This window comes from Mus caroli, chromosome 9, assembly GCF_900094665.2.
Source record: "Mus caroli chromosome 9, CAROLI_EIJ_v1.1, whole genome shotgun sequence".
Lineage (NCBI taxonomy): Eukaryota > Metazoa > Chordata > Mammalia > Rodentia > Muridae > Mus > Mus caroli.
The window spans coordinates 116,804,834-116,820,209 of NC_034578.1; the positions used below are offsets into that span (position 1 = coordinate 116,804,834).

At 51.3% G+C, this 15,376-nt stretch overlaps 1 protein-coding gene across 10 annotated transcripts in view; it reads left to right on the forward strand.

Moving 5' to 3' along the window:
* Trak1 (trafficking kinesin protein 1) overlaps positions 1–15,376 on the forward strand; it is a 166,164-nt gene that overhangs the window by 134,694 nt on the left and 16,094 nt on the right. For all 10 annotated transcript variants that reach the window (XM_029481567.1, XM_029481566.1, XM_029481569.1 and 7 more), the window contains 7 exons: positions 1,126–1,204; positions 1,970–2,100; positions 3,294–3,368; positions 3,994–4,125; positions 6,966–7,042; positions 8,550–8,786; positions 9,640–9,956. In XM_029481567.1, coding sequence (XP_029337427.1) covers positions 1,126–1,204; positions 1,970–2,100; positions 3,294–3,368; positions 3,994–4,125; positions 6,966–7,042; positions 8,550–8,786; positions 9,640–9,956 — 1,048 coding nt within the window. The remainder of the gene's footprint in view (positions 1–1,125; positions 1,205–1,969; positions 2,101–3,293; positions 3,369–3,993; positions 4,126–6,965; positions 7,043–8,549; positions 8,787–9,639; positions 9,957–15,376) is intronic.

Genomic DNA, 15,376 nt, shown 5'->3' on the forward strand with positions numbered 1-15,376 from the left:
GTGACTGCCTCAGTCCCAGGCACCCAGCCCCTCCATCTCAAGATAGAGCACAAGGGCTCTGATCCAGGTGTGGATTCTTGGTGGCCCCATGTATGCCCTCAGAATTTTCATCTCTGCCTGTGGTCAGGGCCTACCACACTCTTGGAGCCAGCTGGTCAGGGCCTACCACACTCTTGGAGCCAGCTGTCTCATTCTTCTCTCCTCTTTTCAGCCAGAGCAAGCTGTCCAAAGTCCTACGAATAGCTATGTGTGCCTTCTCTCTTTTCCAGTTTTGTTTTGGGACCAGGTCTCACTATATAGCTCTGGCTGTCCTGGAACTCACTCTGTAGACCAGGCTGGTTTTGAACTCACAGAGATATGCTTTCCTCCACCTCCTAAGTGCTGGGATTAAAGGTGTGCACCATCACTTCCAGACTATTTGGTTTGTGGGGCTTTTGTTTGTTTGGGTCAGGGTCTCTGTATCCCAGGCTGGCTTATAGCTTACTGTGTAGCCCAGGCTGGCTCCAGATTCATGGCCAGACCAGTTTTTCTGCCTTAGTCTTCCAAGCGGTAGGGTTCCAGGGATAAGCCCCCAAGCCCACCATTTCGGAATGACTCTTGAGACCATGTCATAACGCTGTCTTTAACATGTTGAGTTTGTTCTTAGTAGAACTGGGTCAGACAGAGCTAATGGCACTTCAGAACCTGTGTCTGGTATGGCAACAGTTCTATTCCTGTGTGGCTGTTCACAGAGCAGCTGCTGTGGTCAGGACAGTGTCTTAGGCATGATAAAGGCCACAGAAGTGTTATATCTATGAGAGCTGGATGCACACAGGCAAGTAGCAAACAGACTAACATGCCATGGCCTTTCAGTGGTAGAACTTGCGCTCCCATCTCTGTGTGGCGCCCCCTGGTGGTGCCTAGCCATCAGGTCTCTGTTTTAGGGCTTTGCCCATGGCCTAGGCAGGGAATACAGATGAGGTACGGTACGTCTCTGCGTGGTGTGTGATGGTGCAGGGACAGAGATGTTGAAGGGGATCATACCAAAGCCTGAGACTGCCCAGCTCTGTGCCCAGACCCTGGTCCACCTGACAGTCCTGACTGTGCGGACGCCGTCCCCTGACTGAGCGTCATCTACATCCACAGGCCTGTCAGCTGAAGACAGAGACCATCACCTATGAGGAGAAGGAGCAGCAGCTGGTGAACGACTGCGTGAAGGAGCTGAGTATGTCTGCCCCTCCTGCCCGGCCGCCCCTCCTCCTCTAAGATGCTCCCACCACCTCCCCAGCAGCCAACGGCTCCGTGGCATTCTCTGAAAGCAGAAGGCCTCTGCCAGCCTTTGCCCGTTTGTGAGTTGAGAGCCATGCTCTCGGTGAGGTGGATATTTAATTTTAATGTCTACTCAGTATTGGAATATTGTAATCATTTGATGATGCTCAAGGTCGGCCCAGATCAATGATCTGATTTACAACAATGAAGGCCTGACTCTCAGCTTTGCTATTCAAATCAGTGACCTTCCCCATGCCCTCCATTATGAGTTTCCAGGTAAGATAAGAGAAAAGGCATTCAGCGAAGTGAAACACAACTCATATTCATGTCTAGTAAAATGGGCTGCAGCTCCAAAAGCCACAGGCAAAGTGCTCTGTGTGCAGAGTCCCTGTTGTGATCTGTTCACAGTGGAACACTGGGGTTCAGCCAAGTGCAGTCATCTTTGGGGGATCACTTCCAGATCTCTTCCTGGAGCCTGCTGTCCTGCCCTGGGGACAGCCTTGGTTAGTAGAGTCAGCCCTCACAGGAGAGACAGCCAATGAGAAGGCTGGGTTCCTTCTCTTTCCAGCCCCTGCAGGAACCACATCACCACTTGAAAAGATGTCCACTTCCACTCCCTCCATGCCCCCATCCCCACTCCTCCCCGTAAAGACGGTGTTCCCTCTTTGGTCTGTGTGTGGCTTTACAACTCAGCCACCTGCTTGTCATTACTTCGTCACAGGGGATGCCAACGTCCAGATTGCGAGCATCTCTGAGGAGCTGGCTAAGAAGACGGAAGATGCCGCCCGGCAGCAGGAGGAGATCACGCACCTGCTGTCGCAAATCGTGGACTTACAGAAGAAGGCAAAATCTGTAAGGCTTCTGCGTCTCCGGGTGACGAGGCAGTGGCCATGCGGGGATGGGACAGGTGGTTAAGTGGGAGGCCCGTTCCCCACCTGAGCCATGCATACTTTTTTCTGGAGGAGGTTTAGTGAGCTCAGGCACTAACCCCACCACCGCCGCAGGTTGGCCGAGGCGTTATTTATGATGATGTTGCTCCTAAGGGTGATCTATAAGTTAGTGGGGTTCATAGAGAAGTGCTGTAGATACAGAGCCTTGGGATTTATCTGACAAACCACGGAGTCTGCTGTTTGTTGTCCCTTCAGATATTGTTGGTGGGAGAGTGGTGTGTCTGACTAGTGTCCCTTGGGCTCTGACTGGAAGGAAGAGAGGAGGTGCCTCTGGAAAAGAAAGAAGGGAGGACAGACAGAAAGGGGAGGGGAGGGAGGACAGACTCCCAGAAAGCACTCACACTCTGGAGGTGGGGGTTGGGCTATGGAGAATAATCAAGTGCCAAGTGCCCAGGGAAGACTTTACCTTCAAAATTACCTGACGGGGTCAGCGAGATGGTTCAGTGGAGAAAGGCGCCTGCTGCCAAGTCCTGAGTTTATCCAATGCTCATAAGGTGACCTCTGACCTCCACGTGCACTGTAGGCACACACACTCACATACATACTCATACATGCTTATACACACACATACACACACATACACATTCACTCATATACATCCTTACACACACGCATACACATATACACTCATACACACACACTCACTCATATATACACACATGCTCACACACACATACATACATACACATACATACACATTCTCTTATTCACACACACATCCATACATACATATTCATACACACACATACACACACACATATATACACACATGCTCACACTTATATGTACTCTCACATACCCTCACACATGCACACACAGGTTCACACACATACACATTCTTTCACACATGCTCACTCATGTACACTCACATACACACACACACATTTACACACTCATACACACACACAAACACGAATGAGAACATTTTTAAAAGCCTGTCTGTTTTTTTAATTATATGAAAGGCAGTGCTCTGCCATAGCATCCGGTGCACGCTTCTCTCTAGACAGTGCTGAGCTCCTCACAGACAGGTAACAGGAGGGGACAGTCAGGCTCCTGAGTGTCTTAACAGAGGTGACTTATCTTTACCATGTTTAGTGCGCAGTGGAAAATGAAGAGCTTGTCCAGCACCTGGGCGCTGCCAAGGATGCCCAGCGTCAACTCACAGCCGAGGTGGGTGTCCCTGCCTGAACTCTCTCGTGAAGCTGCTCCCCCATAGGCCCGGGTCATTCCCCTCATACTAAACACTTCACTCTTGAATTAGCATGATATTGCTTTGCCTGGGTTCTGTGCCTGCCGTTTGGTGTAAGCGTAAGGAGGCTGGATTCAGTACCTCGGGGGCCTGACATATTCTGACTCCTGATAGACACTAGATAGGTGAACAAGATGTGCCACAGACTTGTAAAGAGCCTGTTCAAAGATACAACTTGAATCTGGGCATTGTAGTACATATATCCCAGTCCACAAGTGGCTGAGGCAGGAGGATGGCTATGAGTTTAAGGACAGCCTAGGCTACATAGACCGACCCTGTATCAAACAAAAGTGAAAGATGCAGCTGGAGAAGAGGGTTTGCCTCTTAGCCTCTTTAATGTTTTGTCTGGGCGTTTTCTTTGGCTTGCCCACTGTGAGCGTGTGAGCAGCTTTCCGAGTCTGTGAAAAGCCAGCCTTGTGGATCTAGCCCGCTTTGCCGTGGGCCCACAGGGCCGCAGGTTCTGCCTCTCAGGCAGGAGGGCTGGTGGGTGTGTCGGCACCTGGGTGCTCACTGGAGCTGTCTGAGACCCTCTATCTCTCCCCACAGCTCCGAGAGCTGGAGGATAAGTACGCGGAGTGCATGGAGATGCTTCACGAGGCTCAGGAGGAGTTGAAGAACCTGCGGAACAAGACGATGCCCACGTCCCGGCGCTACCACTCTCTGGGCCTGTTCCCCATGGTGAGTGGGTTCTCCTGTGCGCCTCTCCCCAGACCATCCTCAGATTTAGCGCCCAGGGCTTCGTGTCCCCTTCTGATCCCTGGTCCTACATCTTTCCTGCGAGCTGCTTGCTTCTTTAAAGTTTGCACTGGACCTGCCAGCTGGGGGCTCCTGATTCCTTGAGATGGACTAGCTCTTTATAGGCTGCTCTCCCTGCAGCTGTTAGGAGATTTTTACAAAGAACTTGATTTAGTTAGATGTTAGTCTGGGCTGCTATTACCCATGCCTTAAAGAGCCTGAACTTCTCCTGGTTCCTTGTGTGTTTATTAACCCTTCTGTTGATGTCAGGGATTTGAACCAACTTTTTTAAAAATAGCATTCCCCCATGATCCTGGTATGGCTTGTTTGATGTCAAGGCTCTGAAGGGCTTTGGTGACGGACAAAGGGGTTTCCAGTTTAGTCTCCAGTCATTTCCCTGTGATATCTACTTAGAAGGAAGTGAGCGTGCTCATCATATGTTCTACCAGACCATAGCTTCCTAAGCTAGGGAAGGCACGCATTGGCTGTGTCCTACAGCACTGTGGGTGTTAGCACAAGACAGTGTAGAGCTGTAGCCAACCAAGCAGCAACTACACATGGATGACAGACAGCCTGAGAACAAGCCCCCAAGAGCTCCTGTGGGTCCAGGTGTTGTTCCATTCGTCTGCAGAATAACAGATTCTCTCCAAGGCGAGAAAAGGGTCAATTTTTTTAATTTTAAAAATGTTTGTTTACTATTATTGTGTTTGTATGTGTGATTAGAGTTGGTTCATGCATGGAGGTCAGAGGGCAACTTTGTGGAGTCCGTTCTCTGATTTCTGAGCTGTCTCAGCAGCTGAGAAGGGATTGAGGGAGGAGTCTCTTGCAGAGATACTTTTCCTGGGAAGTCTGTTTCTATTCACCCCAGACAGAGAAGGCAGTTTCTATCCACCCCAGACAGCCCAGTTAAACAGTTCCTCCCAAGTCCTGCTTGGTGAGCCTGTAAGTTTACTACTGGCCAAGGCCTTAAAACTGTCACAAACCCAGGCTGGGGAGATGTCAGGCTCAGCACATAAAAACACTAGGATGTGCAAGCCTGACAGACTGAGGTTGACCTCCTGAGACCACAAGAAAAGCCGGATCTGGTGGCACACATCTGTAATCTCTGCATTCATGCTGTGACATGGGAAGTGGAGACAGGGAACCTGCCAGAAGTTTACAGGCCAACAAGCCTGGAATACTGTGAGGAGTGACAGAAACCGGAAAGACCCCCATCTCAATAAGACAGGAAAGAACTAACGCCCCCAAATTGTCCTCTGACCTCAGCAGGTCCACCGTAGTTCACAAGCACTGTCATTGTGTCCCTGTGTGTATGTATGCACACACACACACACACACACAATTAAAAATATATATAATTTAAAAAGAAGGAAAAAAAAATCAAACCATCCTGGCTAGCACACGCCCTGGAGTCTCCACTGTCATGCTTACTGAAAGCTTTTGTTCGCCCGTTTCGAGGCTCTTGCAAGCTCGGGTTTTAGAGAGGATTGTTCTGAAAGTCTAAAGGCTGCAGCGTGCCCATGTGGCTGGAGCTGAGCGCCCAGATCTGTGTCTGCTCTCTGCCACTCCAGCTGCCAGGAGCAGCTTTCCTCATCAGCGTTTTCAATTCCATTGCCTTGTGGTGGTGGGATTTTTCAATCTGCAGTCCACAGGCAGACTCGGGTGTCCCTTGAACCTTGTTGGGGAAATATGTCCTCTGTTTTCATAAACCTCCCTCACATGGTGGGCATGGGTGGGGTATGTGGGGTCAATCTCAGTACACCTGGGCAGTTAGCACTCCAGGACCAGCCTTCCCCTGACCCTAAAGCTTACACTCCCTCATCCCCTCAGAAAAGGGCAGCAGTGTAGTCCAGAAAGTTAGTAGGAATTAAAGAGCTAACTGGCGCACTGTGTGGAAGATGGGGTGCGGTGGGGTCAGGGTGGGCAGGGAATGTCTGCAAAGAGGGAGTACAGGTTTTTACTGGAAGCAGCAGTCCTGTCACTTGAGAACACAGACGGTTGCCATGGCTAGCTGGTGGAGCAAGGAGCTTGCAGAGAAAGTACAGCGGTGGCAACATGTCTACCACAGTCCATGCAGGCAGGGACCTTTCCCCAGCAAGCAGAACCAGAGAGCCTTCAGCAGGTTGTCTACCTAGGAGTCAGAGGTGTAAGCCTTGGCCTCCTGTGTGTCATAATCCTGAGTCACTGGGACCATGAACTGGACTGTGTGGGACCTTTTGGAAGCTTAGAGATATTTGGACTTGTTCCCACTGTTCTGAACACACTCTCCTGTGCCCCTTGAGTTCTCCATCCCACATTGTAGCCACAAGTTTAGCTCTGTCATTTGGCCAAAGAGTGCCTGGCTGTCAGACACTCAGCTACATGAGAGACAGGGGCTGTTCACTCAAACCCAAAAGGTACTGTGCGCCGGGCATGGTGGCGCACACCTTTAATCCCAGCACTCGGGAGGCAGAGGCAGGAGGATTTCTGAGTTCGAGGCCAGCCTGGTCTACAAAGTGAGTTCCAGGACAGCCAGGGCTATATAGAGAAACCCTGTCTCGAAAAACAAAACAAAACAAAACAGAAAAAAAAAAAAAGGTGCTGTGTGCTCAGAACTTGCCCTGGCCATGGCTTGGCAGATTCTCTCTGTGTAGGGATTGCTTTTAGCCTTGTGTTGTATGGCATGAAGTCTGGAGACTGCTGGGTGCCTGTTCTCCTCCTGGTTCTTCTGGCCTCAGACCTCATCTAGAAATGGAAGCCTTGAGCCCCTGCTCAGTCCACGCATGTCTTCTGTCTTTCCCCAGGACTCGTTGGCTGCAGAAATCGAGGGAACTATGCGCAAGGAGCTGCAGCTGGAAGAGCTGGAGTCTCCAGACATCACGTATGACCTCGTGGCCTTTATATTTCAAGTCCCCTCAAACTGACTCAGAACCGGTGCTCATAACCTAGCGTGTATGGACCTTAGACACCACCGGCCAGCCATGGTCCTTCCCTGTCAGGTTAAGGGAAGTAGACGATACAGCGACATCTCTCTAAGGCTGGAGCTCAGTGGGTAGAGTAGTCTCCTGGCATGCAGGGCCCTGAGTTGTGTCCCTCATAGCACCTTGTGGTAAAGTAGAGGAAGGAGGCTCAGGCGTTCAAGGCCCTCTTTATAGCTGGGATTCTTGGGTCCCATCTTGGAAAAACAACCCAAACCAACAAAGGAGGTTACCTGATGAATTTCTAGGGAGTGGGGAGGGTGCTGGGTTTCCCATCTCCCACCCTCCACCTTTTCCCTTAATGGAAAGCATTACCCTAAAAAGTGTTCATGTTTGCTAAGAAAAGAAAAACATGGGCTCTTCAGAGCTGTGAGCCAGGCTTCTGATCCTCTGGCTACTCCTGGGGTCTCGGCCCCTACATCTCCCCTACTGCTGTGAACAGACACCACGACCAATGCAAGTATTATAAAGAACAACATTTAATTGGGGCTGGCTTACAGGTTCAGAGGTTCAGTCCATTATCATCAAGGTGGGAACATGGCAGCATCCAGGCAGGCATGGTGCAGGAGGAGCTGAGAGTTCTACATCTTCATCTGAAGGCTGCCAGCAGAATACTGGCTTCCTAGCTGAAGGCTGCTAGTAGAATACTGACTGACTTCCAGGCAGCTAGGATGAGGATCTTAAAGCCCACACCCACAGTGCCACACCTACTCCAACAAGGCCACACCTTCTAATAGTGCCACTCCCTGGGCCGAGCATATACAAGCCATCATAACCTTCATGGAACACTGAGAGAGATCTGGGGACCACGTCTCCTCCTGAATGACTAGCGTCTTGGTGGCTTTGGCGTATGTACAGCTCCGGCATCCCCAGAGGAAGCAGCCAGTCCGAGCATATGCCCAACCCTCTTCTCCTTAAAAGGAGAAATCAAACTGTGGGCTCCGTGCTTAGAAATGGCAGTTTCTAAGAATAGCCCAGTGGGGTTTTATCCTCTCAAGGCAGAAACTCCAGACTGCCGTGGAGCTCTGCTGTTTCACTTTATGTGAGTGGTTACACTCGTTCCACAAAGGTCTGCGAGCGAGCACGGCCCTCCTGTGGTTCTCATTGTATGTCTGAAAGAAGCTGGCCTGCCAGGGACAAAGAAGCAACACCAAAGCACTAGCATTTGTAGCTCAGGCTACTCTGTGATAAACAGAGTCATCTGGGCTAGCCTTAGCTCATCAATGCTGAGCTGTGCTACTGAGCCTTAGGTGCGGTTGGCATTAGCATGCTATGATGGAGGCACCCCACTCCCTAAGGAGCATGTGAGGCCCCCCCCAGACAGCGGGCCACCCATGGTAGGCGTCTGTGGAGGAGCTAGCTCCAGGTTCATCCTGATATGCTGGCTCACGGCTGCCCTGTCCTCCGCAGCCACCAGAAGCGTGTCTTCGAGACGGTGAGGAACGTCAATCAAGTGGTCAAGCAGAGATCACTAACCCCTTCCCCCATGAACATCCCGGGCTCCAACCAGTCCTCAGCCATGAACTCCCTCCTGTCCAGCTGCGTCAGCACCCCTCGCTCCAGCTTCTACGGCAGCGACGTCAGCAACGTGGTCCTCGATAACAAAACCAACAGCATCCTCCTGGAGACCGAGGCAGCCGACCTGGGGTGAGCGGCGGGCTCCTCTCCTTCTGTTGGAGGGAGCTGGGGGCGGGGGGGGGAGGAGATGCACCTTGAACGTGGGCTCAGACACCATCGGAGAGAGGTGGATGAGAGCCGACACGTCCCAGTTACCCACCTTATCCACGACACTGGTCTTTTCTGGGGTAGTATCTCGAGCTGATGTCCACAGTGTGCTTTACTGTGGAGGGAGGTTAGTTCTCCTCCATCATGGAGGGAGAACTAACACGTTTCCCACAGATCATCACCGTGACCCCTCGGGAGCCTGGGTGCTGGCAAGCGTAGGAGATCCCAGGCTCTCGGTTTGCTTCAGAAGGTGGAATGTAGGGCTTGTCAGTTGTGTGTTCCCCTTAGGTATGGTCAGTTCCTCTCCACCCTAACGCCCCGTAGAACCCCAGCCCCAATCCCATCATCCTCCTGTGCACCCTGACCCTCTGACTTACTAAAATAGATACTTTGGACCAGTTAAGCCATCAGAAGGGTTCTTTCTCCAAGATCAGAGCAGGTTTCACTCAGAACTGAGAGCACAGCCCCCTTCATTTAAGAGACGAGAGGGTTGAGTCGGTTCTCCTTCAGGACCTACGTACAGCCACCTGCAAAAGGTTTCTTCCAGAACAACCTGGAGAGAGATGCTTATGAAGACACATTTTTGCAAATTTTCAGTTCGTCTTTGTACAACCACCTGCCTCTAAGAATAGTCAGTTGAGACCCACAGAGGGAACTCCTTCAGTGGCCGGCTGGCCCTGGTCTCCTCAGACCATTTCCTGTCTCTGCCCTGGGTGGTGGTGGTGGGGTCTCACTATCTTTTGCTGGCTGTAGATACTTACCCTTGTCTTCCCAGGAACGAGGACCACAATAAGAAGCCGGGCACACCAGGCACGCCAGGCTCCCATGACCTGGAGACAGCACTTAGGCGGCTATCCCTACGCCGGGAGAACTACCTGTCTGAGCGGAGGTTCTTCGAGGAGGAGCAGGAGAGGAAGCTGCGAGAGCTGGCTGAGAAGGGGGAGCTGCACAGTGGCTCGCTCACGCCCACCGAGAGCATCATGTCCCTGGGCACACACTCACGCTTCTCCGAGTTCACGGGCTTCTCTGGCATGTCCTTCAGCAGCCGCTCCTACCTGCCCGAGAAGCTGCAGATCGTGAAGCCACTCGAAGGTGACCACCAGGGGCCTCGGCCCCTCTCTGTCCTCCTCTGCGACTCTCTCTGGGCCCTGATCCACCACAGGAAAGCCAGCCACCAGTGTCACACCTATTCATTTTTCTTTCGAGATAGCCACCCACGCTGTTGGTTTGAGTTCCTCTGAGGTGTGCCCTCTGTTTCTGCAGTCTCTGTCTTGGCTTGAGCAGTACACTCCTGGGTGAAACTCCCACAGGTGCAGGTCTCTCACTTTTGTCCTTAACACTTTAGGACCCAAATGTAGTGGCAGTGGCACAGCTTCAGACCCTCCATGGTAGCTGTGTGACAACAAGCTACTTCTGGATAACCCAGGGGTCTGAGACAGGTGGGGAAGGGATACATTGGCTTCTCAGAGATTTTACTGTCAAATAACGCAAAGTGTGCATTGTGACCCCCGACCCTCAGGCATGTGGAAGTGTCGTGTGTGTGTGTATGTGTGTGTGTGTGTCTGTGTCTGTGTGTGTGTGTGTGTGTGTGTGTGTGTGTGTGTGATCGATCACATGTTCCAATCTGTTTTTCATAGTGAGGATGTGGCTTTCTGGAGGTGTGCTTTGCTGTGAACTAGGTCCCCCCCAGCCCACCCCACCCCCCAGTCTGAAGTGTGGAGGCAGGAGGGAGGGAGGGAGGGAGGGTTGGAGGCCAGCCTGTTTAGACTCCACTAATCCCCCTCCCCCATAGTACTTCTAGTTCCTAGAAGACCTCACTGTTTCCTCTGTCCCCCTGCCTTGTCAGGAGCCACCTAGTGTGTACTGGTTTTGTGTACACCCCGCCCCCACCCCCACCCCCCACATACACACTTTAGTCTGAAGCCCGTGTGAGTTGGAAGCCCTGCTTTAGAACCACGTAGTGTATTTTTGATGTAAAGTCAGACGTCTGTATGTCTGCACTGTTCTGAGCTTTTATCCTTATCCCTTCTCGGGAGCATCTTTGATGCTTTAATCCAGTTACACCCCACACTCACTGCAACGTTTCGGTGCCACAGATGGTTTCTGTCACACAGGTACAGACTTGTGCTCCGTGCTTATAGAGAACGAATAACTGTTTTCATCCCAAGAGGGGACCGAGGCAGCCTTACTGGGCAGGCAGCCTGCAAAGCTGAGGTCACCCCTGCACCATGGTCCCTGTGTCCCCAAGAGAGAGGGAGGACTCTTTTCTTTCTTTCTGTTGTCATTTAGTGATTATGGTTTGTGTCATTTAGGTCCCTCCCTAGCTCTCAGGACAGGGAGGCTCTCTCCTTTTTAATTGTTTGTTCAGTTGTAATCTTGGGGATTGTTTTCTGACCTGCAATTATGTCTGGTTTTCTTTCAATAAAACCTTCCATTTCTGCAGTTTTATTTCCGCCTTTCTTTTCTTTTCTTCTTTTGTCTCTCAAAGACCATTAGACACCACCTCTCGGCTTCCCATTCTTTATCGTGTTTCGTTGGGTCACCTATGTTACGTCTTGGGCTCATTTTTTTTCAAGTGCATTGCAGGATGAGATTTTGAACATTTTATTTTGACCAATTCATCTCTATTTCTCTGACTTTGCGCCCTGGGTGGCAATATTTTTATGACAAGAGTCAGAGGAGACCCCATTCATTTGTAAGATGGATTTTGCCTGTGGCACCCTCGTCCTTCTTATCACTGTGGCCTGTAACACAGCCTTGTGATAAGGATCCTTTTGGCTTCATTTTGTGTTTCTCAGACGTCTTCCCCAGCTGTTCCAAAGACAACTGATATTTTCTTCCTTTCTTCCCCTGCACAGTCAATATCTGTGTTGCCATGTTTACTCTAAGATGGGGTGTGAGTATAGTCGGCTTCCTAGCTACAGCCTCCGAACACTGTCACCGTGCCTGCCAAGTTAGCTTCCCTCTTGAGCCATCTTCCTTATTTGTAACATAGGCAAATAGCTGTCAAACAAGATTATCAGATTTGTCCCGATTCAGCCACATGGGTCTGTAGGGCCCAGTTACCAGATCTGGACTGTCATTACACTGAGGTCATGTTCTCACCTAGCCCAGTGAGACACTGATAGGAGTGCCTTTGATCACCAGCAGTCCAGGGAAAGGCACCTGGGGTGAGTTCCCCGGAGACCACTGTCTGGGAGCATCGTAGAAGCCAACAGTGTCCTCTGTCTAGATCTCCTTCTTCATGCCAACCGTCCTGCCATCTCCTCATGTGTCTGCCGGCCCAGTGGAGCTAGGTGCGACAGACGCTCTCATGTTCTCACCAGGCCTTTCAAGGTTAGGCAAGTGAAGAACAGAATATTCAAGATAGAGGGAGGTATCTGTCATAGAGAGACCGACCGAGGCAGGCACTAGTCCATCTGTGTTCTCAGGTGGGTGGCAGGGTGTGGTGGTCATGTCCTGCTTCCTGCTGGACAAGGGAACGAGGCTGGGTTGGGGAGTGACACAGAAAGAAAGGACAGGGTGAGGCCCTTGTGCTCTGGCTTGCTTCACTGTCACTTTCACCTTTGCTCCATATCAAGGAGAGGTTTTCAGGCAGCCAGCCTGGAGCTGGGTGGAATTCCTAGGTAAGGACTTGGGGCATGGGAGTGTCATGGTGGGGGCTTCTGCTCAGTGCTAGGCTTCTTGAATACTTGGAGCCTCCGACCCAGCCAGGGGGAAGTGTTCTTGAGGTCCACTGTTGACAAGCCAAACATCAGAGCTAAGGCTGAGGCAGCTCTCGGGTCTGAGGGATTGAAAACACCTGTCCCATGGGCAGAGCCGTCGCCGGGGCTTGCTATTGCTGGATCCCTGACGCTCAGCCATAGGAAGGCATTCTCTTCTGCTGAGAGCCTCCGGGGACAGATGCCAGAGGTGGCTGCTTGCTCTAACACAGCCTCTGGTGTGTCTCTCCCACACTCAGTGTTTTTGTCTGTGAGGAGGAGAGACAACAGGGTGATCCCGAAACTAAAGGAGTCAGGCGTATGGTGAGGCCCACACTCAGTGCTGAGTGCTGGTAAAACGGTGTCCTGACATACGGACATCCAGGTTGTCCTTGATGATGGCTTCTTCCAGGCTCTCCCCGTAACCTTCCGTGAGAAAGCACATGGACATTGTGATGGGTGGTGACAGAGGTTCCCTCAGTGCATGAGTGTCTGGCCCTCCTGCTAGGCCCTGGATATCCACCTGGAAGTTCTGCTGTGGGTCACTGGCACCATGTATATACCTGGTGGCTAACCCCTGCTGTCACTGAGCCCACTTGCCTGAAGCACTCATGATCTGACCCTAGTCACTTAGCTTCAAGAACCTTCCATTCCCGTTTGTGCAGTGAGTGACACTCCCTGTGAGGAAGTTTGAGGAGTGCATAACAGTGCTTATGTGTAGAGCACAGTGAGTTTTTATTGGAATATGGAGCACATGCCACCATGATTTCAAACACCAGTAAACAGAGGCAGGGGTGGAGTCTTCAGGCTGTCTTCAGTTAGTGGAGAAGACAAAGGGTTATCCCACCAGAGATCTGCCTTCCATCTCATCCCTGGCCAGAAAGTTATCCAGGGAGAGGAGGCAGAGGCAGCCAGTCATCCCATAGTTTAGCCTTGCCCCTCCAGTCAGAGAGTTAGCCTGTCTCTGAGTTTCACAGTGCTTCTGCGTTGCCCTGTTGCTGCTGATGGTCTTCCTGAGTGGTCTCTCTGTGTAGTGGGGGTCTACTATGACTACCATGTCTTGAATTCCTCCCCAAGTCCCATTTGGATTGCAGCCAGGTCAAAGAAATCCTTACAATGTATGTGTGCAGGGGCACACCGTAAGTGCCCCTGCAGACAGCACAAAGTTAGAATGCGGCTTATACCAACACTAGGAGACAGAGGCAGGCAGATCTCTGAGTTCGAGGCCAGCCTTGAATACAGAGTAAGTTCCAGGGCAGCCAGGGCTACACGGAGAAACCCTGGCTTAGAAAACAAAAGAATGTAGATTACAGACTAAAAGTGCTCCTACCTGTCCCTTCTGTCCTCTGTCAAGGCCACATGGGTAAATCACAGAGGCACACCATACTGCCGTGTCTGACATGAGCTAGCCTTAGGAAACAGTTGTGTGTGGCATCTTGGAGCTCAGGATCCCACAGATGCCTGCATGCCCCACCAGTTCGTGCATTTCCCTCAGTGGTCAGTGCCTGAGTCTGTGGGGCCTCAGAGCATCACTGGGATGTTCAGCTCGGCCACTGGGTGGCGCTAGCAGCCTTGTCTTCTCCCACAGTCTTGGCCACAAAAGTACCTGTGCTTTGTGCCAAGTTGAGGACTGGTTATAAAATCCTTATAGGGTGGATTCCATTTTTAACAACCTCTTTGTTGTTTTGTTTTGTTGTTTTTCTTTTTCTTTTTCCTTTTGTTTGTAGAAGGTATTTTTTTACCCCATTCATTAGGCCCAAGTCTATCAAGGAGGCTATAACGTGTGTCCTTAAACCCGGTGCAGCCCGTGAAGGGCTGAGGGTGTCGGGGTTTACAGTGTGCTTAGGTTTTCTCTTTAATTTCAAGCAGAATTGAAGTAGTCCATTTTCAGAATCCTTCTAAGACCTCCATGTCATCCCTTACCCAGTGCCTGGCCGGGGCTGCCCCTCACCCACCCCAACCACCTTTCTGTCTCTTCTCTCAATGTACAAGGCACTGGTGGCTAGCAGCTTCCACCCCACCCCTCCCCTTCCCCCACTCCCTGTTAAGGAGATTTTACTCAGCTAGAAAGTAGTCCTGGATGCTGTGAGCCATGGTGCAGGCAGTCTCCTATCTCTGAGGGCTTCTCTGTCTGCAGCATGAGGCCTGTTTATTTCTGGCCATGTACATTTGAGTGTCTAAACTTTTGTCTGTAGAAGAGGGCTTCAGGTCCCAGCCTCCTGGGCCTTCTGCCAGACGTGGCATCCTGCATGGTGTGACAGGTGGCCAGAGGCCGGGCAGAAGCATGGAGCACCACAGCACTCATGAGATGCCGCTTGGCTCCTCCACATCCAGGCTCGCAGATACTCCTGGCCTTGTGACACCTTTCTTGGTAGAGCACCTGGGACACATGAGGTCATCAGGGACACACTCTGGTGTTATTACAAACCCTCGGGCTGATACCTGAGTCCTAGGGTTTGGTGTCACCCTGGAGATGGCACCTCTGCTCTAGGCTTCTGTGACTTATTTGCCTTCTGTCCTCCCTGCCTCACCTGGTGGCTCCTCCACTCTCCTTCCTTAGCTTCCGTTTGCAGGTGGGTCTGGTATGGTCGTCAGGCGACTTGTACCTGAGCATCCGGGTATCTTTCTGATCCCCGGTTTTTCTCCTGCTGGCTTCACAAGCTTCCTGTGGCCCTTGCTCACCATTTCACCCTCTTCTGTCAGCAAAGTGATAATGTGTTAAGTTTGGGTGTTAGCACCTGGTGGTTTAAAATACTTTGTTACCAGACATCATTGGCACACAATATATAGTGTAATTTTACTTTTGAAAGT